The 24,407-nt window shown below is 42.4% G+C and overlaps 4 protein-coding genes across 7 annotated transcripts; 3 read left to right on the forward strand and 1 right to left on the reverse strand.

Moving 5' to 3' along the window:
- The first annotated feature begins 1,970 nt into the window (after positions 1-1,970).
- Positions 1,971-5,377, forward strand: rad54l (RAD54 like). The gene is made up of 13 exons (XM_083671677.1): positions 1,971-1,993; positions 2,086-2,374; positions 2,494-2,618; positions 2,749-2,899; positions 3,041-3,167; positions 3,262-3,336; positions 3,484-3,614; positions 3,782-3,892; positions 3,977-4,100; positions 4,204-4,282; positions 4,392-4,571; positions 4,693-4,856; positions 4,983-5,377. Exons 2-13 carry the CDS (start codon positions 2,149-2,151, stop codon positions 5,182-5,184), a joined length of 1,695 nt encoding a protein of 564 aa, XP_083527803.1. The 5' UTR covers positions 1,971-1,993; positions 2,086-2,148; the 3' UTR covers positions 5,185-5,377.
- Positions 5,378-5,754: 377 nt separating this feature from the next.
- lrrc41 (leucine rich repeat containing 41) lies at positions 5,755-10,749 on the reverse strand. Of its 4 annotated transcripts, XM_083671270.1 has the most exons (11): positions 10,621-10,749; positions 10,245-10,394; positions 10,008-10,094; positions 9,764-9,834; positions 8,837-9,647; positions 8,294-8,542; positions 7,940-8,104; positions 7,606-7,704; positions 6,897-7,025; positions 6,728-6,800; positions 5,755-6,614 (listed from the first exon to the last, which is right to left on the reverse strand). In XM_083671270.1, the coding sequence occupies exons 2-11, from the start codon at positions 10,381-10,383 to the stop codon at positions 6,395-6,397; spliced, it is 2,043 nt and encodes a 680-aa protein (XP_083527396.1). In that variant the 5' UTR covers positions 10,384-10,394; positions 10,621-10,749; the 3' UTR covers positions 5,755-6,394. The 4 variants fall into 4 exon arrangements, 3 of the variants coding, with proteins under 3 accessions (XP_083527396.1, XP_083527395.1, XP_083527397.1); XM_083671269.1 differs by lacking the exon at positions 10,621-10,749 and having other exon boundaries at positions 10,245-10,430; XR_014554249.1 differs by lacking the exons at positions 5,755-6,614; positions 10,621-10,749 and having other exon boundaries at positions 6,897-7,011; positions 10,245-10,430.
- Positions 10,750-12,161: 1,412 nt separating this feature from the next.
- On the forward strand, positions 12,162-14,324 carry LOC310805390 (proteasome subunit alpha type-7-like). The gene is made up of 7 exons (XM_083671055.1): positions 12,162-12,343; positions 12,704-12,830; positions 13,012-13,136; positions 13,277-13,399; positions 13,580-13,699; positions 13,798-13,860; positions 13,981-14,324. The coding sequence occupies exons 1-7, from the start codon at positions 12,242-12,244 to the stop codon at positions 14,071-14,073; spliced, it is 753 nt and encodes a 250-aa protein (XP_083527181.1). The 5' UTR covers positions 12,162-12,241; the 3' UTR covers positions 14,074-14,324.
- Positions 14,325-15,646: 1,322 nt separating this feature from the next.
- On the forward strand, positions 15,647-22,406 carry taf4b (TAF4B RNA polymerase II, TATA box binding protein (TBP)-associated factor; the record flags this gene model as incomplete). The annotated part of the gene is made up of 15 exons (XM_083671595.1): positions 15,647-15,788; positions 15,980-16,104; positions 16,198-16,308; positions 16,668-16,802; positions 17,051-17,173; positions 17,293-17,382; positions 17,525-17,722; positions 18,523-18,655; positions 18,769-18,853; positions 19,025-19,194; positions 19,691-19,821; positions 19,954-20,079; positions 20,271-20,327; positions 21,674-21,781; positions 22,257-22,406. 15 exons carry the CDS (start codon positions 15,647-15,649, stop codon positions 22,404-22,406), a joined length of 1,884 nt encoding a protein of 627 aa, XP_083527721.1.
- Between the last annotated feature and the right edge of the window lie 2,001 nt (positions 22,407-24,407).

A 24,407-nucleotide genomic window follows, 5' to 3' on the forward strand; every position in this document is an offset into this window, starting at 1 on the left:
TTCATACAAAAATACATGTCCTTTTACAGTGCCACTGAATAGATCTCAATTAACAAGCACTATTTATGTTCACAGCTAGGTAAGGAAAAAAACACCTGGCGGAAAACACATGATCAAAATGACAAGATGAAAATCTGATCATACAATGACTGGATCAAACAGCTTCGTTTAGTTCAATATCATCATGACATTTCAATAATAGTTCATGGTTCTCACAAGTGCATCTGCTGCATAGCTTGTTGCAGTAGGCCCCCTATTGGTTAATGATCGGATTTTTCCACACTCATAGTAAATGAGGTAAATAGTGTACTGTATCTATTTCAACCACAATATTTCCATTCAATATCTCTAACTTTTTTCATACGGAATTAAGCAAAAATAAAAGTTAAATATGTGTTTACGGAGGAAGACCAACGCCGATGCATGAATAACCAAAACGCGATTTAATTTGAGCCTTCAGTCTCACTGTATGAGTGTGTATGCTGCGCGCGGGATATTTAACAGATGTAAACAAACTAAAAGATCGTAATTCGTAAGAGAGTCGAGCCAACGCTATACCATATTACCGGTATCTGACAGCGCTTCTTGTAGCTTACTGGAATACTAGTACTTCAACTGAAACGAGGTATCGTTTTGATGTATGAATAAAAAAAAGTACAGTTCTTAAATGTTGCTTCTCAGTGTTAGGCTGGAATCTGAAAATCGAGCTAGATAGCGGCAGCTCTTTCTTACTACCTTCACCCACCCTAGTGACAATAAAAGACAAGGACAATGGTAAGAATTGGCGACCTAACAACGCTTACTGGTTTTGTGAATAACATACTATTATGAACAACGTTACAGCTAGCTATATTATAGTCGGTAACTGACCTATGGTTGCTGTAGTCGCTACCTGCATGATGATGGAGCCAGCTGGCTAGTTAGCTTATGCTTATAAGTTATGCCAATTGTCACTGTTGTTTAAACCAAAGCTGAAACCATAGCTGCATATAGCTAACGTTACATTATATATGGTGTTGTGACATCTATATTACAGAGAAGAAGCCTTGCACCAAGTCAGGTTGCCAAACGGAAGCAAGGTGGAGATTCTTCCGAGGATGAGGATTGGGACCCAGAAGTTGTAGGTCATCATGCTTTTTTGGCAGTGTTTTGTTCACCAAATCAGTATATCTCAGCATTGATGATTCTAAATGTCATGTATAGTATCTCTGTTATAGATGATAACACATCTTATTGTTTCAGTCCAAAAGGCGGAAAGGGAAAGGGGGTAAAGAATGCAGAGAGAGCTACATCTCCCCTTTCCGAAAGCCTTTGACACAGCTGACCAACTGGCCTGTTTGTGTTGACAGTAATAAACACGTAAGTATTGAGACATAGACCTAGGCCTAGATGTATTATTATGTTGGATTGGCAAATGTGTAATTCTTGAAAGGACAAACAATCGTAATGTTGTTATTGCTCCAGCTTTTTACTCATCATGTCTTTTCTTTTCAGGAGGCCTTCATTCGAAGTATTCTCTCCAAACCTTTCAAAATTCCGATTTCAAATTATACAGGTAGCTATATTTATCAATCAATTTATTGTTGTATACAGTACGTAGTGAGTGATGAATGACCTATATGGTATTGTGCTCACTCCACAGGCTCATTGGGAATCCGAGCATTAGGTTTAAAGCGTGCAGGGGTGAGGAAGGCACTTCATGACCCATTTGCAGAGGGTGCGCTGGTTCTCTACGAGCCACCAGCTCTGAGTGCTCATGACCTGATCAAAGCAGACAAGTGAGTTACTTTATATGTTTAGAGGTTCTAGTTATTATGATATGAAGACTAGATCCTCTTAGATCACGCATCATATAATTCTGAAGATCACAGAATTTCATTCATTCTTTGCCGAATATGACATTAACCATATTTTTCCCTGTAGAGAGAAGGTACCAGTGCATGTTGTTGTGGATCCAGTCCTTGGAAATGTCCTCAGACCCCATCAGAGAGAGGTAAATCATTTATGTGGCACACTTGTCTTTATATATATATATATTCTTTAGCAGATTACAAACAATCAGGTTTATCTGTTTTTGTCGGTCAGGGGGTGAAGTTCCTGTGGGACTGTGTGACTGGGAGACGTATTGCTGATTCGTATGGCTGCATCATGGCTGATGAGATGGGACTTGGGAAAACATTACAGTGCATCACACTCATGTGGACCCTGCTGCGACAGAGCCCCGATGCCAACCCTGAGATAGACAAGGTCATTGTCGTCTCCCCCTCCAGCCTGGTTCGCAACTGGTACAATGAAGTGGGCAAGTGGCTGGGTGGACGCATCACACCAGTTGCCATTGATGGGGGTTCCAAGGACGAGATAGACCGAAAATTAGGTGCAGTGAAAAATGCTTTTAGTGATTACTACAGTGTCTGTGAATGTTCACAGCTATACACTTCAGTATCTCCTCTATTACTGGTCCACGGCGTTAACATGGGTTTACTTGGTCCACAGTAAACTTCATGTCTCAGCATGGCTTGAGGGTGCCTACTCCAATTTTGATCATTTCGTACGAGACATTCCGTCTTCATGCTGATGTTCTGCACAAGGGCAAAGTTGGACTTGTCATCTGTGATGAGGTAGCATAATCACAATAGTTTCATCTTAGGCTTCTGATTTTGTTCTAGACCTCAAATGGACATTCTACTAGTTGTCCACAGACCTATGTGACCTCGCCATAACATGTTTTTTCCTATTTACACACAATAGGGTCATCGGCTAAAGAACGCTGACAACCAGACATACCAGGCTCTAAATGCAATGAGTGCCCAGAGGAGAGTGCTGATCTCTGGCACTCCCATTCAGAATGACCTGCTAGAGTACTTCAGTCTGGTGCATTTTGTCAATGGTGGCATCCTTGGTAAGCTAGCCCTGTATACAAATGACAGTCAATAAGAGAGGTTTTATTGTCTTGTTGATACGACAGATTTCATTCAATATGTTCACTCTCAATCTCAATTGTCTCCTACAAATTATTCTCTGGTATCTTTTCTCATCTCAGGAACAGCCCAGGAATTTAAAAAACGTTTTGAGATTCCTATCTTGAAGGGTCGGGATGCAGACGCCAGTGACAAAGACAGACAGTCGGGAGAGGAAAAGCTGAAGGAGCTGATCAGCATTGTCAACAGGTAAACCCGACGTATTCCTGCTTGGCTGAAGCCTTGCCACCAATGGAATTATGGATGATGATATGCAACAAGTGTCCTCCTTTGGCTGTTTTAGATGCTTGATCAGAAGAACCTCAGACATCCTCTCCAAGTATCTTCCTGTAAAAATTGAACAGGTCGTCTGTTGCAGGTACATCTCACATGAAATATGCATAGATACTTGATTAACATATGTTTTACAGCTGTGAGCATGTTCATTATCTGGAAGTTTGTTTAGCCTCTGTTGTATGGAAAGTTTGTATATTTGGTGACTAGTGTATTTGGGTATTTCCTGCAGGCTGACCCCACTCCAAACAGAGTTGTATAAGCAGTTCCTGAAGCAGGCCAAGCCCATTGAGACACTGCAGCAGGGCAAGATCAGTGTATCCTCTCTGTCCTCCATCACATCACTCAAAAAGCTCTGCAATCGTGAGTACACAAAGGCCACGTGACGCTTGTAGTCAGATAACTTGATGTGCCATTGTATTCTGTGTGTGGTTATTATAACGTACTCTCTGTATCGTCTCTGTTTTGCTCCTTATGTCTACCTTTTCTATTGCTTGAGGTACGGTTTTCTCCTTCCTGTTGTGTCCTAGACCCAGCCCTCATCTATGACAAATGTTTGGAGGGAGAGGAGGGCTTTGATGGGGCACTGGATCTCTTCCCACCAGGCTACTCCACCAAAGCTGTGGAGCCACAGCTCTCTGGTAATAGCTCATTTATTTGTTTTGAATTGGTTTGTATTAAGTAGTATGTATTAGATCTAAAATAAAATGTGTCTCTCTTTCCAGGGAAAATGTTGGTTTTGGACTATATTCTGGCAATGACAAGAAGCACAACTAGTGACAAAGTGGTGCTGGTCTCCAACTACACACAAACACTGGACCTCTTTGAAAAGCTGTGTCGATCCCGAAGGTAAGGGAGAAACATACATGTGTTTATCGAGCATGTTTCTGTTATTTTTAATCAAACTATGTAAGTTGAGAACGGAAAAAGAAACAGATTTCTTGTTTTTCAGATACCTTTACGTTCGACTTGACGGTACAATGTCTATTAAGAAAAGGGCAAAGATTGTGGAGAGATTTAACAGCCCATCTGTAAGTAGTAAACACAATCTAAATTATATCTTACTAACCACACAAGTCTGTGGACATGAGCATTCAAATCTATTGAATCTATCTATCTATCTATCTATCTATCTATCAGAACCCAGAGTTCATCTTTATGCTAAGCAGCAAGGCTGGAGGGTGTGGCCTGAATCTGATCGGTGCAAATCGCTTGGTTATGTTTGATCCTGATTGGAACCCAGCCAATGATGAGCAGGCAATGGCCCGTGTCTGGAGAGATGGCCAGAAGAAGACCTGCTACATCTACAGACTGCTTTCAGTGAGTAAACTGAGATGAGAAGACTCTCAGAAAGTAGGGTGTGTTGCCGGTCACATAATTTGTGGTTTTCATACATTTCTCAATTGCTTGCTGTGTGCTCTGTCTATGTCTGTGACTGCAGACAGGGACCATAGAGGAGAAGATCCTGCAGAGGCAGGCTCACAAGAAGGCCCTGAGCAGCTGTGTGGTTGATGAGGAGCAGGACGTGGAAAGGCACTTCTCTCTGGGAGAGCTACGAGAGCTCTTCTGCCTCAGTGAAGAGACTACCAGTGACACTCATGACAGGTACGAACACACAAGTTAAATGAGCTCAACACGCAGACTCCATTGGTACTTTTTTTGTGTGTGTCAGACACTAGATTCAGTTGTTTTTAGCTTCTGAAGTTCTTCTGTGTCTGGTGGCCCCGGCAGGTTCCACTGCAGGCGCTGTGTCAACGGGAGGCAAGTGCGACCCCCTCCAGAGGATTCAGACTGCACATGTGACCTGTCCCAGTGGCAACATTGCTCTGACAAGAGGGGCTTGAGGGACCCAGTACTCCAGGCCTCCTGGGACGCTGCTGTGTCATTTGTCTTCCACCAACGCTCTCATGAAGACCAGAGGGGTGTAGTATGAAAGCAATGACGGCCAACAAGCACCAAGGAGAGTTACTAGAGAGGCCTAAGCCTGGAACCAAAAACAAACACTGGAAAGTGGACAAGAGATGGATTTGTCATGCTGGAGTTAATAATTGTGGTGATGCCTTCAGGGTTTAAGCCCTCTGACCCTGTGTTTCCCTGAGTACATCTGCACCACAGTAGTCACCAGTTGTGTTAACTCCAAAAACATTGGTATCATAAGAAAATATTATGCCTTATTTATCATTATCATTATTTAGGAGCTTCAGAATGCCCATATATCTCTCTTACAAGTCTGTCTATACTGTAAATATTGGTGTATACTGTCTTTGGTCTTTTTCTATTTCTATTAAATATTTTGATTCTTGATATAATTATTAAAGAAGTGGGATCTGCCAACAAAGGTCAGGATTTATTGAATCAAGGTATTCAACCAACAAAACATTGCAGGTTAAACCCCCCCGCCCCAAAATATATAATTTAAAAAATATAATATAAATAAATAAATACATTCCAATCCATACACAATACCCCAGAATGACAAAGCGAAACCACTTTTTAATTTTTTTAAAGTAAATTTATTAAAATTTAAATACAGAAATACCTCATGTACATGAGTATTCGGATTAGGATGTCACAACAAAATGTGGAAAAAGTGAAGGGGTCTGAATACAGGCACTGTATATAGGATGTTATCAGACCATGAGTCATTACAGCAACACAGCTCCAATGAGAACTTTGTTTAAACCAATCAACGATAAAGACGCTGAGTCTAAAACTTAATAAATTATTTTTGTAACATTATTAAACTGAGCAGGAGGTGGTGAATTTGCAAAAACATTTAATGTTTTTTATTTGTTTATGTTAACCTGGAAGAACTGCCTAAATCTAAGGTTGCTAGTTGTAGTAAAATAACTCAGTGTTATTTTGATTCCCACTTGATATGTACATTAAGCAATTTCTCAAGGAATGTTGTAAATTGGAGCATGATGTTCTTCAACCTTAAAAATACTATAACTACATTTAAGCTAAGGTAAATAGGGGGGCATGCCATGTGTTGTAATTGTCATGTGTGTATGCCAACTAGCCTAAATAATGCAAAAATAAACCTTGGTTAAAAAAAGTAAAAGGATTACAAATAGCAGATGTTCCTCCACTTTAGGAAGGAACTACACTAACACGGATTCCAGCAATTGAAGAGGTTTTGTTCACATGACGCTAAGGTGGTCAGCCATAGTGTCTCTGGAGTTCCACTGGTCTGTAATAAGACGACAGACCCGACCAAGTCTGTGTAGTGCCTCGTCCCGTAGCACCGGGTCTCGATCCAGGGGGTTGCGTCTGAGATCAAGGGTTAGTTGCTGGGGAGGGCAGTTGGTCTCCAGCAGCATGCCAAACTTCTCCAGCTCAGGTGGCTGAATGAAGTTAGAACTGTCAAGGACAAGACAGAAAGAAAGCTTCAGATATCATCTAAAGGCAATATAGACCTCTCAACAAGATGGACAAAATATCTACTTTTCAATTAAATCGCTGACAATACTTGCCTGATATCAAGATTTTTCACTGTGCTTAGTAAGGTCCCAGTAAAAAGTTCCCCAAGTACAGTCACATTCTTGGCTAAAGAAAGAGAATATTGGTTATATATTGAATATATATGTGTGTGTATATATAGTAATATACTTTATTAAGAGAGTAAAAAGAAAAATATAATACCAAGGCGATTTTGAGACAGGTTAAGGGACTGGAGTGTTCCAAGTCTCTTGACAGAATCCACCAGCTGTCGGAGGAAGTCTTCTTTCTCGCTGCATTTCTCAAGAAGCCGACAGTCCTTCAAAGACAACTCTAATTATGGAGTAGACAGGAGCCTGAAATTGTCATTCATATTTCATGAGAGTTTCAGATAAGGTCACTCAATACTAGGAATGCTTTAGTTGACAACAAATTTTGGAAGAAAATATCAGATTTCTATATATCAGACCAAGGACAACAACTTAAAGCTAGAGTGAGTGGCATGTATGTAACTAAGTAAACAAGAGTGTTCTGCCAAGGAAGCTCAGTTCAATTAGCACCCATGTCTTAATCTATGGGAATTTACACCATTGATTTGAAGGCCATAATTTCATTGTTAACAGGTACCTGTATTACTCCCACACTAATCTTTTTAGACACCCCTTTGGCTTTCTTGTCTAGAAATGTTTAGAACATCTCTGACCACCTTAATTGCAAAACCCACATCAGATGAATCAGGAGATTAATCAATAGTAAAAAATAATATATATATATATATATATATATATATATATATATATATATATATATATATATATATATATATATATATATATATATATATATATATTAAATTAATCGACTGACAGCCCTTCTGAATACTTGAAGCTACTTTGTCTTTTATAGATGTTACCTTCCAACATACAGTTCTCAAGTAGATTAATGATTTCAGAGTGACAGTCAGCCAGGTTTATGTCCTCCAAGTTCAATTTCCTGAGGTTTCGGTTTGATTCTGAAATGGTAGGATCACATTTTCCTGATTATGCATCATGAAACAAATACATGAAAAAACATTACCTACAGCTGGTTCCAAAAGAACCAGATTAAGTTAATGTAGCAATTTATGTACAAGTAATAATTATTTTATAGTACTATGCAGCAACATCCACCAGCACTATCCCTCATTGAACAATTGACAATACTCAATTGTGCTTTATCCAGAACATGGTTAAAATCAACATTTTTACCTGAAACTGTGTTGAGGAACTGGCTGTGTGAGAAGCTGCGTGAACTCTGGATTCCTGCGACGTGAAGTGATGTGAGATTTGGAGAGCGTTTCAGCACAGAAGGAAGGCCCTCCAGATTTGTCCGCACTTTGGGTAATTTCACAGACAGCTTTTCAAGTAGCAATTCTATAAACAGAAAGTTGCAACAAGTCTCAAAACAAAGTATTTGATATATTTAATTCTAGCTCTACAGCACTTTTAAGTCATTCTAATATCCAGCTTTCTCGGTTATTTACTTGATTACTACATTTAGTATAAATGTCATACAGGTGAAAGATGAATAGTTGGGGTGGGCAGGAGGGAAAAGGCTGTTACCTGAGTAGCCTGCAGACTGTAGGGGCTGTCTCTGCTGGGGTCTGTGGTACTCTGCTATAGGGTGGATCTCCATTGAGAATGACCTCAGGTTGGGGCAGGCGTTCAGCAGGGTCTCCATGAGCGATGGATGAGGCAAGGAACTGACACTCAGATCAGTGAGGGAGCTGCTCGACGTCTCATACAGCTGCTTGAGAGACTGTGCCAACCTCAATACATCCCTCTCCTCAAAAACATCTGGGCTGCTTAAACCTGAGCGATGAGGTCAAAAACCCATATCACAATAATAATCAATGCTATCAATCCATGAATGGAATGGTATATGTAAAAATGATGGGCCCATATTGCCATTGGAATGATTTGCTATTCAGTTTAACATTTTAGCACTGCATGACTATACACTCCAGTGTGTCAGTTACATTATATACTATAGCATAAACACATGACAATGTGCACTGTGAAAAGCAATCACAATCACATTATTTTATAGCTTATCCCTGTCATATAATGGTTTATTCTAGCACCCCCTCCCTATTGTAGACTTACATCCACTATGAAGGCTTAGAGAGCAAAGGCACAGCCAAGAGGGCAGGAGAGGAACCAGTACGTTGAAGACTTCACCTCTTGCCCTCCAGATCTCCAGTGATTGGATCTGTCCCTGAGGGCAATCCACCCTTGTGGGACCAGCAGAGGGATTAAATATTCGACACAGTTGCTCATGGTCCATACATTGGCATGGGGGACTAGGCCTCTTCACCTCTTGCTTTGCTGTGGCTAAACTTAATCTTTGACGCTTGCATGGAGTCATATGGTCCTCTTCATCTTCAGGAAGCCCCTCCTCCTCTGAGACCTGGCAGTTGGCCGCCTCAGTGTTTCCATAAGTGGTTCCAGCATTAGTGGAAACGCATTGTGCCATCTCTCCATGCATGGACTCCAATGGGCATTTGTGGCTTGCACTCTGAGGTCCTCTACCATGAAGAATCCAAGCAAGTAAACCAGGATCTGGATTCTGATCCATAATGACATTTCGGGCGATCCCATGATCAAGGATACGGTGCAGGACATACAACACACAACGTGGATCCTGTTGGAGTACACTGCAATTTGCCACTTGAACTCTCCTTACACCCTTCTCAAGGACACTCAGAACAGGCCACAGCTCTGCAGTGAAACTGACAATATATTGCGAGGGTCGAAGACACAGCTGTGGGACATATTTGGCCATAGTCAAGAGGAGGGATTGAAAGTTAACATTTGATAGGTATCTTTTGACATTTATGAACTTATAGCCATAGAACATCAGGGTAAAGAGCTTCTCCATGGCTTTCTGCTTCCATTCATCCTCTGTGAGCATTGTCTGGAATAAACACAAATCACATGGTTGTCAACCTTCAATAAACATTTTTCTTTTTGATTAAATAACAGAGGCAAGAGATGGAACTGGAAGATTGTTAAGTGATTTTGGACACCTACACTCTCCTTGGCAATACATTTCCCATAGAGTTCTCTTAACATTCCTGCCCACACATATGAGGTGGAGATCCCTGAAAAACAAAAATGCAAAAATGTTTAGTGCTCAACTTTAATCAACAGCATCTTAGTCTGAATAATGGTCTGACCCAGACAGCAACAACAACCTGCGGTGGTGTTGGAACAATGACCATCATAACTCATACCACACAAAGCCCTTTTAGTATACAAGTTCGCTCATACCCACCTTTGAGTTTCACTGCTTGGTGAATTCTATCGAGATCAACAATGTTCAAATGAGGCAAAAGGTCCTTTAAGAGTGACGTTGGTAGGTCTGTATAACAACAAATGATACATTTGAACATGTTAATTCATACAGTGATCTTCAGACTGTGATTAAAGCACAGCAATATATTTAAATCATTTTCAGATATTTCATACAAGTCAGGAACTAGCTTGGTGGTACAAACCAAGAGACACTTACCGAGAGCTCTCTTGTCTAGTGCATCCATGTGAAGACTGGTTGTTTTAAGGCACATCTCTTTCAGGGTTAAGGTTGCATTGGTACATGTTGCACTCACCCACTCTCTGCTCAAGGCTGATTTAATGTAATCTTCATGCATGGTCTCAGTGGCTGGCATGTCAGGAACCCAGTTAGACATAGAAACATAGACAGGCAGGTAACATGTTTTGCTCTAGTCTGAAACTATCCTGGCTCAGTTTCACCAGTGACTTAGCACCCTCCTGCTCTTCTACTAGACAAGCGTAAAGAATAATGATCATAGCTAAACTTAGCTAATTTAAGACTAGACATCCTATGTTATGCGAACTGAGTTAGCTATAGCAGCAGGCTAGCTTACCTCAAGCTCAGGTTTCAACAAAAATACAAAAACAATCAGTATCAATCCCCGTCTTATGATATCGTAAGTCTCTGGACTTTAAGTGTAAGAGACAGTAAATTGTAAAGCTGTGCTACAGACAAACCGCTGTCTGCAGGCATGTTAGTAGTAGGGATGAATTTAACTCGAGTCGGACTCGCGCATGCGCTCGTACTGTACGCTCACTTCTTCGTCTGTCTCGACTCCATCTGTGTTCTCAGAGCTCCATCTAGGGCCATTAAGACATCCGGTTTCGCTTTTCGCCGTTTTCGTGGCTTCAAAATAAAACCGCGAATTAAAACAGGAATGGAAAGTGATGGGTCACAATATTTTCTCTTATTTTTGCTGAAAGAAGGACAAATTACCCAACAGAAAGTATACAATTTTAAAAAGTATTTCAGATCTTTAAAATGTACATATTGGTGCATTGTATATTTGTATAAACTGGACTATACAGAAATTTACATTACATTACATTTATGGCATTTAGCAGATGCCTTTATCCAAAGCGACTTACAACAAATACATTTATCTAAGTAAGTGAATCATCTATCCATCAGTCATCATAAGAAAAAGTAATCTATGCTAGGACCAGGGCTATTAGCAATCACAATGCTAGAAGAAGGAAGAATTATTCTTTTTTTCCCCTTTTTTTATACATATGCACAGTACATAGTGTTTTCTGTCTTTTGTGATGTGCAGTGCTGCAGTTCCTTTCAATATTGTATCGTATCAGTCACCAAAGCTACTTTTCAATTATTTTTCTGCAGTTCAGTGTCATCAGCATGATCAGAGCCAGAGCTGAACGTCCAACAGACGACCTTGATCATACAGCCCCTGTGCCACGGCAACCATCGCCATGGAGTCCTCAATGGTGGGTATACTGACTCTGATGATATTGAGTGTGATGCTGGCTCTCCTGGTGCCTCCAGGGTGGACGGCCACACAGGTGACCTCCCCACCCCGGCCCAGGTCCAGCTTGGCTGGGTTTTGATTTCAATTCACCTCTGGTACTACTTTACTCGGTAACACTTCTAGAATATGGATCAGATGAAAGTTTCAACCATGAGGGGTGTCATACAAATAATGATTGGCCCTTTACTGTGTCTAGACAAGGCCAACAATTCTTTGTACGACGCCCCTCATGGTTGAGACTCACTTGATATGTATACTAAGTGTTGTTGTGTAAGTGTTGTCGAGTACAGTGGTAGTAAAAATTATGTTTAGACTTGGAATATTATTTGTGTACAGTCCATTATGTATTCACTATGCAGTGCAGCAGTCTTTCATCAGGGTAATTTGGATATTAGAAGAATTACAAACCCTTAAAAACACAAATAATACATTGAGAGGATTAAATGTTTATTTCCAGATATAGTTACATATCATATGTGGTTCCTTTATCCATATTAGTATTTCTAAATGCTTAAACAAATTTAACGTAGGCGCTTTTATTTTGAAGAAATCCTCATTTAGAGATATTTGCATTAACCGGAAGTAGGTGGGCGGAGTTCCACTTTGGAGCTCAGACAACACAGATCTCGACTCTCGTCCTCCCGAGATCTGCTAAGAAGTGACCACTGTTTTATAAACAACTTGAAAAATGGCTGCTAGATATGATAGAGCAATAACTGTATTTTCACCTGATGGACACCTTTTTCAAGTGGAGTACGCGCAAGAAGCTGTGAAAAAGGGCTCTACTGCAGTGAGTTTGTCCTCTTGCCTAGCTAGCTACCTACCTAATATCACCAGTGTCAGTCATGACTTGCACGTTGTTGTAGCTTCTTTCTAGCCCATATAATATGACTTTGAGCTAGCCCAAGCAGTTAGCTAAACAAGGGAGGCTCATAATCACCGACTCCCGGCGTCGTTCAGTCCAGTGAGCAAAAACAAATCGTGTTCACGTGGATCGTGGCTAATCCTCACTGTAGCTAACTGCTGGTCCCTGTTGCCATCTTTATGGTAACACAGTTGGACATTCAGACTAGCTAGGGTGCCCTGGTGTTTTTAAGTGGCCGAGAGAAACACGTGTGGTTGCACTGCATTAACTTGATTATTTGTGCAGGTTGGCATCCGAGGTAAAGACATAGTTGTTCTGGGTGTTGAGAAGAAGTCTGTAGCCAAACTCCAAGAAGAGAGGACAGTACGAAAGATATGTGCATTGGACGAGCATGTGTGTATGGCTTTCGCAGGTAAGTCTAACCTAATCAGAACACCACCTGGCACCAGTACCTTGACAGCACTATCTCCTTATTATCAATTAGTAGTTTAGGCCCACTGATGTTTGTCTATTTTGTGAAATACCAGGTGTGGTTTGTGCCACTGTGGCCTAGAATGTTTAATCTTTACTTTCTCCCTCTCTTGTCCACCCAGGTCTGACAGCAGATGCTCGTATTGTTATTAACAGAGCCAGGGTGGAGTGTCAGAGTCATCGGCTAACAGTAGAGGATCCTGTTACTGTGGAGTACATCACACGTCACATCGCCACGCTCAAACAGGTAAACAGACATATTAATATGCAAGCTTTATTCACACTCTGAAATCTGACACATGGACGCTTCCAAAATCACTCACTCACACACAAATAGTCATACCCCTTGAGGGTCTGACAGGTCTCTCCTTTTCATCTTACCCATAGCGCTATACACAGAGTAACGGACGCAGACCCTTTGGTATCTCTGCTCTGATTGTGGGCTTTGACTATGATGGCACTCCACGACTGTACCAAACGGACCCATCTGGAACATACCATGCCTGGAAAGTATGTGGCTGTGTACTTCCATAGAGCACCCTCTGATATCCTGATTTATAATATAATAATCATATATTCCATTTGTCTGACACTTTTATCCAAAGCTGTACAGTACACTGAGTGCATACATTTTTTGTATATATGTTTGGAAGCCTTTTTAAACCTGTCTCTCCCCCCACTCCCCTGCAGGCCAATGCGATTGGTCGCAGTGCCAAGACTGTACGGGAGTTCCTGGAGAAGAATTACACAGATGAGGCTATTGCTACTGACAATGGAGCTATTAAGCTAACCATCAAAGCCCTGCTGGAGGTAGGCTAACGCACCAATGCTTGCCACTATAATCATTGCTGGACTGGTAGTAGATGATATTAATGACTATACTAACCTTCTTGACCCTACGCTCAAAGGTTGTCCAATCAGGAGGGAAGAACATTGAGCTGGCTGTGATCAGAAGGAACCAGCCACTGAAGGTATATACATGCACCACAGTCACCCAGTTAATGCCCTCCTAATGATTGTCCCTTCTAGTGACTTCTGAATGAATTGCTTTTCTTGACCCTAAGTCAACCATGTTATGCATCTCTTTTCAGATTTTGGAGTCTAAAGAAATTGAAACCCTTGTGGTTGAAATTGAGAAAGAGAAAGAAGAGGAGGCAGAAAAGAAGAAGCAGAAGAAATCCTAACTCTTCTGTCATGTCTGTTTTCAGTTTGTGTGAGCATAGGCTTCAATTCAGGGTGAAGGCATCAAATGTTTTCACTCTGTATTGATCTGATACACAGGATGGTCTTGTTTCTCTTTCTTTTTGTAGCGTGGTTGGATATGCTGCCGCATATCTTTTTACTGTTACATTTTGTGAGGCATTTTTGATTCCACAACTTATGCTGTTTATAAATTGAACATTGAATAATAAAAAAGATTTAGCTTTGCCTTGTATTTTTGACTGCTCACGTGTCCCACTCTTTATTAAATGCCTATATATATATATATATATATATATATATATATATATATATATATATATATATATATATATGTGTTTAAAAAAATGCTACCTAAACCTTTTTACACTGGTACCTTCAGGCATTGACCTTGATTATCTTTTGTTCTTGTATTCAGTGGGTGAAATGTTCAGAATGTTGCAGATAGAAATATGATCTAGGGTTGACATGGCTCGTGCACATGGCAAATATCTATGTTATACGCAAAACATCTAAACATTCTGTGACTCTCCAACAGGCCCATTTTTTCTATACAAATTATGGTACAAAAATATTCGTAACATTTTTACATATGTTTCACTTTTGAACATACAAACATAACAGTCAATATATGACACTGAGACAACTAAAAGCAACAGTCCATTCACTGAACAGGTCCCAAGAAGCAGCACAAATTCCTTAGGAGCGTCATTGAGTTAACCAGCCAATAAGCACTCGGTACAACGTGATTCCCTCGCTAGAGCAAGCTTAAGCTCCAGCCTCCACATGGCTACTTAAACACGGCCACATAGCCAACGAACGGGAGGCGTGAACAAGGTAAGTTAAATGTACTATTGTCATTACACTCTTTGGATTAAAACCGATCAAATGTGAAATATCATCCACTAAGAAAACTGGACGTAAAAGGTTATTCATTTTCTGATGTTAGCTAGTTAAAATCTCTGGCCCTTGGCAAGCTGCCAACAAGCTCCTGATTTACCGGTAGTCTAAGAATTTAAGATATATCGGCCTATTAATGGTCTTATAACTGCATTTACATTTAATTTCTTGCATTCTTAAGAAATAAAAATGCCAACGGAAACCAGTTTAAAAGAAACTCAAAACCAGCCAGAGGGCCCATGCCCAAGTGCCTCCCTAAGTAATGCTTGCAGCGGAACGGCGGCAAACGGTGATGACACGGTTGGAGTGCAGGTGGAGAAGACATGCGAAGCCTCTGTACCCACCGGCCCCCCGCCCCCCGCCACTTCAACTGAAGGAAATGCGAGAGACTCGGGCACTGATCAAACCCAACCCCAAAACGCACAGAATGCTAAAGTCAATGTACCAACCACCACCTCATCCTCAGTCGTATCCAGCCATGCAAGCGCACAACCGGTTACCTTGTACACAAGTATAGCGCTGAGCAACGTGGCTTCAAAGTCGGTGATGTGCACGAGACCACAAGCTATCTCTTCAGTGGTTGTGGAAAACAAATTCAGCACTTCGGGTGCGAACGCTAGCGGACAACCACCACAAATTGGACCGCCTATTAACCGAATGGCCACTGTGACCCAAACCCCCGGGAAGAGTGTAGTCATACCTGCACCAAGAGCAACAACCTCTCAGCCAATAACTGCTCCGCCCAGAACAACACTAACTACATCTGTACAGCTTCCAGCTAATTTTCAGATACCACAAGGTGAGTGATGCATGCCGTGGACAGTATCTGAGTTTGTGAAAAAAGTGGAGAACAGGGAGCAGGGGTGGTGGAGAATGGATGATAAATTGGGACAAAGGGAATGTCAAAAAGTCTGGAGTGAGTCCATTTGATCGCCCCTCTCTCTAGGGAGTGTGTCATCTTTGAAGCTCTTCTGATGTATCTGTTGGCAGGTATGGTGCTCATCCGCAGCGATAGTGGTCAATTGATGCTGGTTTCCCAGCAAGCTTTGGCACAGGCCCAGGGCATGGCACCCAGAAACCCTGCAGTCCCCTCTCCGAGCCCTACACACCCACAGGTGTGTATTTTTGTCTGTATATATAAGGTGTGCGTGTGCTTGCACACTAACATTTGGCCACCCTGTGTTATTTATGCTGTTTTGTCGTTGTAGGTGTCTGCAGCAACTGTATCTAGAAAAATTGAGAATTCAGCTGTGATCAAAGTGCCTCCCCCTCCCAGCACCCGTATGACCACAGTACAGAGGACAACACCTGTGGTTAAGGTAAGCTTAGATGAGTAGAGCTTGATCTCTGGTCTCAGTCGAGGTCTGGTCTGGTATATTCTCTGGGTAAGTAGATGTTTAAAAAGTGGATAAAGAAGGGTTACTCTAGTCCAGTGTAGTGTGTCGTGTCACTGGATCCATGTTAGCAAAGGCACTAGTCGCTACGTTTCCTCTTCACTTTATATATCTCTACCTGTTAAAAGAGACTTTCTCTCTGTTTTAATTCACTAGGTCAACTTTGACATTAAAAGTTAGCGATGAGTTATGCATTTTCAGTTGTTTATGGTTTGTGTGTTTGTGCACACCGAATTATGTGTTTGTTTGAATGTGTGTGATTTGATGCTTTTGTTTTGGTCTAGGTGGTGGGGGCTGCTCCCATCCCTCCAGCTGGCCAGATATCGCAGCCTGTCATCCGCCCAGTTCCTCAGCTCAGTCCTCTGATCATTCCGATCAAGGCCAGCACCCATAAGGCTACACCCCCCACCATCACACGAGTGAGTCAGACCAGAAAAGGTTTATCTGATTGTGTGGCATGTTCAAAATGGGAGAGAACACTCTGAAACTGAGGAGGTACCACCTGAACTTGGCCAACAGGAGACTCACTTTTGTTTAATGTTTCAAAACATATTCCAACTGAATGCATTGAATGTCTCGCTTCTACGTATGTTGTGTATAACATGTTTTCTACTGTGCATATGATAATAAACACTTTGAAATTTAAATCTTGTATGTGTTCCTCCAGGAGACCCTGGAGAACGTGAAGAAGTGTAAGAACTTCCTGGTGACGCTGATAAAGCTGGCCTCTAGTGGCACACAGTCTGCTAACATGGCCAAGAATGTCAGAGAGCTTGTCAGGAGCCTGCTGGTACTCTCAGTCATTCACCCACACCCATTTTCACTCACTTATACAATCACATACACATCACTCATCATACACACTCATTCAACTCTTGTCTTTTTTTCATGCTGTTCTTTGTCCCCCAGGATGGGAGACTTGAACCTGAGGAATTCACTGACCGACTGTACCATGAGCTCAAGTCCTCTCCCCAGCCTTACCTGGTGCCTTTTCTCAAGGTGACCAGAGAGAACCACTAACCTATTCTGACCAGAGTCATATTCAACCCAGCTCAAGTCTCTAACAAGACACACTCACTCACTCACTCTCCCTCCACTTCTATCTCTTTGTCCTCCCTTCCCTTCTCCCTTGCGTCTCCAGAAAAGTCTGCCTGCTGTGCGGCAGCTCACCCCAAACCCACAGCTCTTTATCCAGCAGGTTGACCAACTCAAGCCCCAGGCTTCAACATCCAAGACCCCAACCCCCACACCTACCCGCACCCCTACCCTCCTCTCCACCAATGTCATGCCCTCCACCCTCGGCACAGGCAGTGCTCATCCAATAAAGCCAACCCAGCTGGTAAGCATCATCCCTTTATGCTTATCCCTTTTCACCCAAACGTCAGTCAAAGGATTTGGCCAGTATTCAACATGTTCCACTTTATTTACACAAACACCTCCTTGCCCTCCTACCTCACACAAACATCCTGGCATAATCCAAGGAATCTGGTCAGGGCCCCTATGTAGCTAGATCTAGGTCTCTCTATTCAAGCTTTGGGCCTGGATAGTCCAACAACCTGCATGAACCGTCTAAGATCTCCTCTTTATGTTTACACAGTGATCCAGTTAACATGGTTATCCTCTTAATGTGAATTTGAGTTGTAGAGTCTCTGTTGTGTTGCTCCTTACTTCAGTAAGTTTCTGCTGTGCTTTGTCTTCATTCCCTCCCAAACATGCACAGGCCTGAGGTAACGTGTAATTCAGTTAGTGCCCAAGCTGAGGACTAACTACATTTCAGCTACTGGTCCCGAAATGAGGATTCTCATCAGTTCCTCTGCAGAAAGCGACAGAAAGATGCACAGCTTTCTTCACTTCAGAAGGAAAACTCATAATGTTGAGCAATGATAACATTATTAGAAAAATGTTACGTTTTGTGGGAATACAACCCCCCCTCCCCCAATATTTACTGATATACACACTGATACCCTAAACTGTGAAAAGAAAGTCTGTGGATGAGTTCAGTTGTTTTTCTGTTGGAATTGAAACTCAAGGAACAGCATTGTATTCTTCTTCACTCACTGAGAAGTGTTCAATGATCAAATCAGCTCCATGTGGCATATTTCAGAGGGGTTGTTGATGTCTTCTGTGTTTGCTCTACAGGTGGTCCAGCACCCTAGAGGAGTGCCCATGAAGAGTAATGTGACATCATCAGGCCCTTCCCGTACATTCCTATCTGTACAGAACAGGACCCTGCCCAAACATATGGTCATCCAGACAGGACAGCAACACACAGGTAAAGCATACACACATTAAACTCGCACACTTGGGTACACCCAAGCTATGTGCATTAGTAAAGGCATTCCCACGATCTCTTTTCTATCCATCATGTAAGTTTTCTCACTGTAGGTGCTCTGGTCAGGCAGCCATTTACCCAGGGCCCACCCCCTCTAGCCCACAGACACACTTTCAAGGACAATGCTGGGTCTTTCAGGTAACACTCACATTTACCAGGGTTTTATTTACCGATTTATAGAGGACTCCAAATACAAGTATTCAGGAATATTATGTGAGTCCCTCTGACAGACCACAGTATTTAGCCCATGTGTCTTAGGTTGGTGAAGAGGCTACTTCATTAGTTGGTTTGTTTGTTGGTTTGTTACAGGGAGGAGGATGACATAAACGATGTGGCCTCCATGGCCGGTGTCAACCTGAGCGAGGAGAATGCCTGTATCCTAGCAACCAACTCAGCGCTGGTGGGCACTGTGGTTCGATCCTGCCGTGATGAGCCTTTTCTGCCCCCAGCCCCGCTGCTCACACGCATCCTCCACACTGGTACCCGCATTCACTCTCACTACCCCTGGTCCCCCTCCCCACCTACACAGAACCCCTGTCTGTCCCCCTCTCTACCCACTACATCCAAATAACCAAGAAGAGTTGCTGCGGGAGCACCATGTGTGGGAGAGAGCTGAGAGTAGTTGGGGTTTGAGTGAAGCAGGGGAGGCTGGTGGAGGCAGAATGAGACGACGGGCTGTAATATGACACATCAGCGCTCCTCAGCTGCCGATACCTCACTGAGGTGTCATGCACTTGTTCACCAGTAGGGAGCAATGTTGAATTAGAATAATCATGGTGTGTCTGAATAACATCATAACTGTGTGTGTGTGTGTGTGTAGGCCAGACAGTAACAGATTTGGTGAGTTAGGAAAGGTAAAGACGTTCACATGCTATGTCCACTCTCCAGATTGGGTTGACTTCAATGTTTCATCCCTCTCTCTCTCTCTCTCTCTCTCTCTCTCTCTCTCTCTCTCTCTCTCTCTCCCTGTCTCAGCTGAGGCTCTGGGGGTGTCTGAGGTGGTGTCAGATGTGGTCAGTCTGGTATCTCATGCCACAGAGGACCGCCTCAGAGACCTGCTAGAGAAAGTCACCCTGGTGGCACAGCACCGCAAGATATCCCTTAAGGTGCCCTGCCCTACCATCACCACACATTACAACATTATTACATTTCTACCCCCACAAAACAAAGCACAGACACACACACACACAACTTCTCTAACAGCCCAGAACAACCTGTTTTCCTTCTTCTCTGTGTAGGATGATTTCAGGCACACACAGGTCAGTGACGTGCGCTCCCAGCTGCGCTTCCTGGAACAACTGGAGCGTCTGGAGAAACAGAGGCGAGACGATGAGGAGAGGGAGAGGCTGCTCCGTATTGCCAAGGTAACCACTCACCATACTTTCAACATGCTGGCATAGAGAGAGAGAGAGAGAGAGATCCCAGCCAGTTAGGGTTTTTTCTGTTTTGTGTAGCGTGAATATGTTTTTTCTGCCATTAAAATGTTTGGCCTGTAAACAATTGAACACACATTCTGGAGAATCAGCAGTAATTCAGACCCTTTTTGGCTTCACAGTGTCGCTCGAACACAGAGGATCCAGACCAGCAACTGCTAAAGCAACGAGCCATAGAGGTGTGTGTCTGTGTGTGGTCAGCTTTTACTCTTCAATCAGACTCCTGTTTTCCAACAGCCCGAGGAGAGGACCAGTAAAACACACATATACAGCACACCTTTTATCAGCTCAGTGTGGGTCTCTGCTTAACGAATAGCTGCTGAGCTGTGTGTTCTGTAGTTCTCTTTCCCTTATAAGGTAATAAAGAGGAGCTTGTAAGTTTCAGCCCAATGCTGCCTAATATACACTCACTGAGCACTTTATTAGGAACACCTGTACACTTTCTCATGGTGGAGGTGGTGTAATGGTGTGGGGAATGTTTTCTTGTCACACTTTGGGCCTGTTAATACCAATCTATCACCGCTTGAATGCCACAGCCTATTTGAGTACCATGTCACAAAGCAAAGGTCGTCTCAAACTGGTTTCATGAACATGACATTGAGTTCAGTGTTCTTCAGTGGCCTTATCAGTCACCGGATCTGAATCCAATAGAACACCTTTGGGATGTTGTAGAACGGGAGATTCACCGCTTGAAAGTGCACCTGAAAAATCTGCATCTGGTCATGTCATCACGGACCAGAATCTCAAAGGAATGTTTCCAACATCTTGTGGAATTAATGCCACAAAAAAATTGAGGCTGTTTTGAGAGCAAAGGGAGGCCCTACCCAGTATTAGTATGGTGTTCCTAATAAAGTGTTCGGTGAGTGTATACTTTTAAGAAGTAATGTTTGGGAATTCTGTAATGCCTGCTATTTTTCAGGCTAATAGTTCGTTTAGTAAATCCAATACCATAATGTAATTCATTGGCTGGGGGTGTTGTGGTGTACAGGCATGTAGATGAAAGGCATTGGTACCGGCGGTTATTTAAAGCAAGGAGCTGAGATGCTGCTGTGTTTTCCCTCCGTTGGTGTATCGCTCACGGCATCCACGTTCCCAGAGGTCTCTCCATAGCAATGGCAGGAATCAACAAAATCTGTTCATTTACATGCCCAGCCTGTGCCACCCACCGCCCACACCTCACCCAAGCAGTCTCTTTGTCCCCCCCCCCTCCCCTCAGCCATCCCTGTACACCCCCCAAGCCCCAGAGAAGGTGCTGCTCTAATTGGAGCTCATTTTAATTGAGCCTCTTTCTGGGGCTGGAGTTGGAGCCTGCGGCGGTCAGAAAATGGAATAATTTTCACCTACGGTTGTGTGTATTGGTGTGTCTGCCTATGCAGTTGTCTCTGTGTAACCTTGACACATTGATACTGTTTGTTGAGAGGTTTGATAATTTGTTGACCTGACTGCATTGTCAAATAAAATTAACCCTCACTAGGTTTGACAACCCTTGATCATTCCCTCTCTCATGCTTTCTATGTATGTACAGTTGCAGCAGCTGGAGCAGGCTCAGCTGCAGTACAGAGAGGCCAACCTGACTGCTCTGGCTGCCATTGGGCCCCGCAGGAAAAGACCTCTGGACCCCACAGGGAACCAGGTACTATACAGTACTCACTAAGTCTCCCGGTGTGTTTGGACTGACACCCCTGTCCTGCAGCAACTCCTGTGTTTATGTTGATAATAAAGACTCCATGGGGACAAGAGGTACATAGAACGGTGGAGCAGACATGCACAAGACTGTTAGTTTAGGTTAATGAGTCTGTAATTCTCAGTTTATTTTAATTCTTGCCCCTGGCGATGGGTTTAGAAATGAGGCACCGTAAACTGCAGACATTAACCAGTGCCTTTGTACTCCATTACCCATAGGACCCTGCTGCCTGAGGAGCTCTTTCCTACCTCCTCTCTCTTTCCTCTGCATGCCACAGGGCCTTCCTTTCTGTTTTCACAGGCATCGCCTGAATGGGTAAATGAGAATAAACAGGGGAGAAGGGAAGAAAGGAGATGAGCATAGTGATGTCAAAAAGGTTTTGACTGAATGATTTTCCCCCCCCCTCTCTCTCTCTCTCTCTCAGGTTGGAGGAGTAGGATCCTGTGGGTCAGTGCTACAGAGGGCTGGTGCTCAGACGGTGACTCGAGTCACTCTGAGGGACTTGTTGCTCTGTATGGAGCAGGACCCCGCTCTACGCCATTCTCTAACCCTCTACAAAGCACTGCTCCGGTAGTTTAACAACCGCACACTATCTGTCTCTCCCTCACCATTTGTGCCAGATTAAATTTGTTTGTACCCGAGTACTGTTACAGAGGTGAGTTTTATTTTGTTTCATTATTTTATTTATGTTTTGATATTATTTATTTGTATTGTCCTTATTTCTAGAAATCTGTATTGCTGCCAACAATAGGAATAATATTTCAGACACACCCTGGTGCCCCCGCCAGTGCCTGCATTTGCGCTAAGACGTCGTTTTTTTTCCGTCGTTAAAATAGAGCCCCAATAGTCTTAAGGGCTTCTCTAAGAAATAGTTGACCAGGACCAAAAAAATAACTGAACTGTTTGTCTAACGTATCCTGTTAATTTCTGTGACTGTAAATGAGTTTGGCACTTATTAAGAGTGTGAAGAATCTGTGTTTGTGCGTGTGTGTGTGTCGTTTGTTTGAGAGGGAGAGAAGAGAGCAGTCAGAACAGCAACTGAGTGCTGTATGCCATGGCCCACGGCAATAACCATAACCACCGTCTTCCCTGAGTGTGATTCAGAGAGCAAGTTCTGTGGTGACATTTTGTTTTGAGTTAAGTTTCATGCTGATAATACTGATTGTGACCCATTTCTTTCTGTTGTTTACAGAATCCTCAAGTTGTCACAGTGATTGTCCATTTATTTGATTCACAGGTTTACAATCACAAACTTTTGACTCCACTTTTTCTATCTGTGATTCTTTACATATAGTATTTGTTTTCTCATTACTCAGACATTTTCATCAAAATAAAACTCATGACACGATTATACTGAGCCATTTAAGTTACTAACTGGAGGAATGTAGCAGTTAGTGACACTAAAGGACGTGGGTGTCAGAGAGAGTTGTGTGTGTGGATTATGTTTGAGATCCATTATTCCATTACCTTTTGAATACGGTAACCTGGGGCCATCAGCTTCCTTTTATCAAATGTAGAAAGAAAGGGGATGAGAGTGAATGGAAGATTGAGAGAATTAAATGGATAGAAATATTTCAGCTGATGACTAGTTGTGTATCAACAGCAGAGGGCTGTTATAAATAGGGATTTATAAATGTGATAACTGATTAATAGTGTGATCTGAATTATTGATTGTCTCGTCAGTTAAGTTAACGAGTCCCACAGCTTCCTGGCTCAGATCAAAGACAAAAGCCCCTCCTGCAGTATGACAGCTCGTCAAATCCAGGAAGACAAAGGCAGTTTAGCAGCATTAATATGCATGAATTGCTCATGCATATTCATGTGTCCTCTGTATCTCAACCTAAAATACAGAGCTGGTCGTACATTTACCATGGTGTCTAAAGTTTATCCAGACTTCCCCTAAATGTTCTATTTCAATTCCTAATTGGCACAGTGATCGAAGGTTTAAAGGTAGCCTCTGTTCTGTGATCGGAATGTTCCTCTCTCCTGATAGAAAACAATCTGAATTATCTTATTATTCAGGTTTCTTTGAATACATTTATGAACTTATCACGCACAAACAGAGCACGCTTTTGGTATGAAACATTTATTTACATCCCTATGATACATTCATCCATAAATTCATGATATCAGATTTGGCAGAGGGGGAGCAATAACTCTTCTCTGCTTGGCATAGGGCATGCAATAATCCAATCTCTGCACATTCCTTTTTATCCAAATGATGAGTATAAAGTGATGTTCAGAGGAATACCCCAGTCAGAATTGTGCTATAAATGTAAGACTTAATTCTAAGAAAAGTCTTATTAGCTTACATTTTCCGGAAACGAAAACTTCCATTAGTGCCTCAGAACTGTAGCTTCACACATACAGATGTGTTCAGTTGAAGCTGGATTAGATCCCAGACAGGGGGCTGTGTGCACTTGTGCTTTTTAAAAAATAACATTCCTTCCACTGAGAAACCCCCATGCTCAGATGTGCAGTTCCTCCATAGTAGAGCTGGAGTTATGGACAAGAGTTTGTTGTGTGAGAGTGAATTCAATGTATATGCCTATTCACATGAATGAGAGAGTTTGAA

Source organism: Argentina silus, assembly GCF_951799395.1.
Source record: "Argentina silus genome assembly, chromosome: 6".
Classification (NCBI taxonomy): Eukaryota; Metazoa; Chordata; class Actinopteri; order Argentiniformes; family Argentinidae; genus Argentina; species Argentina silus.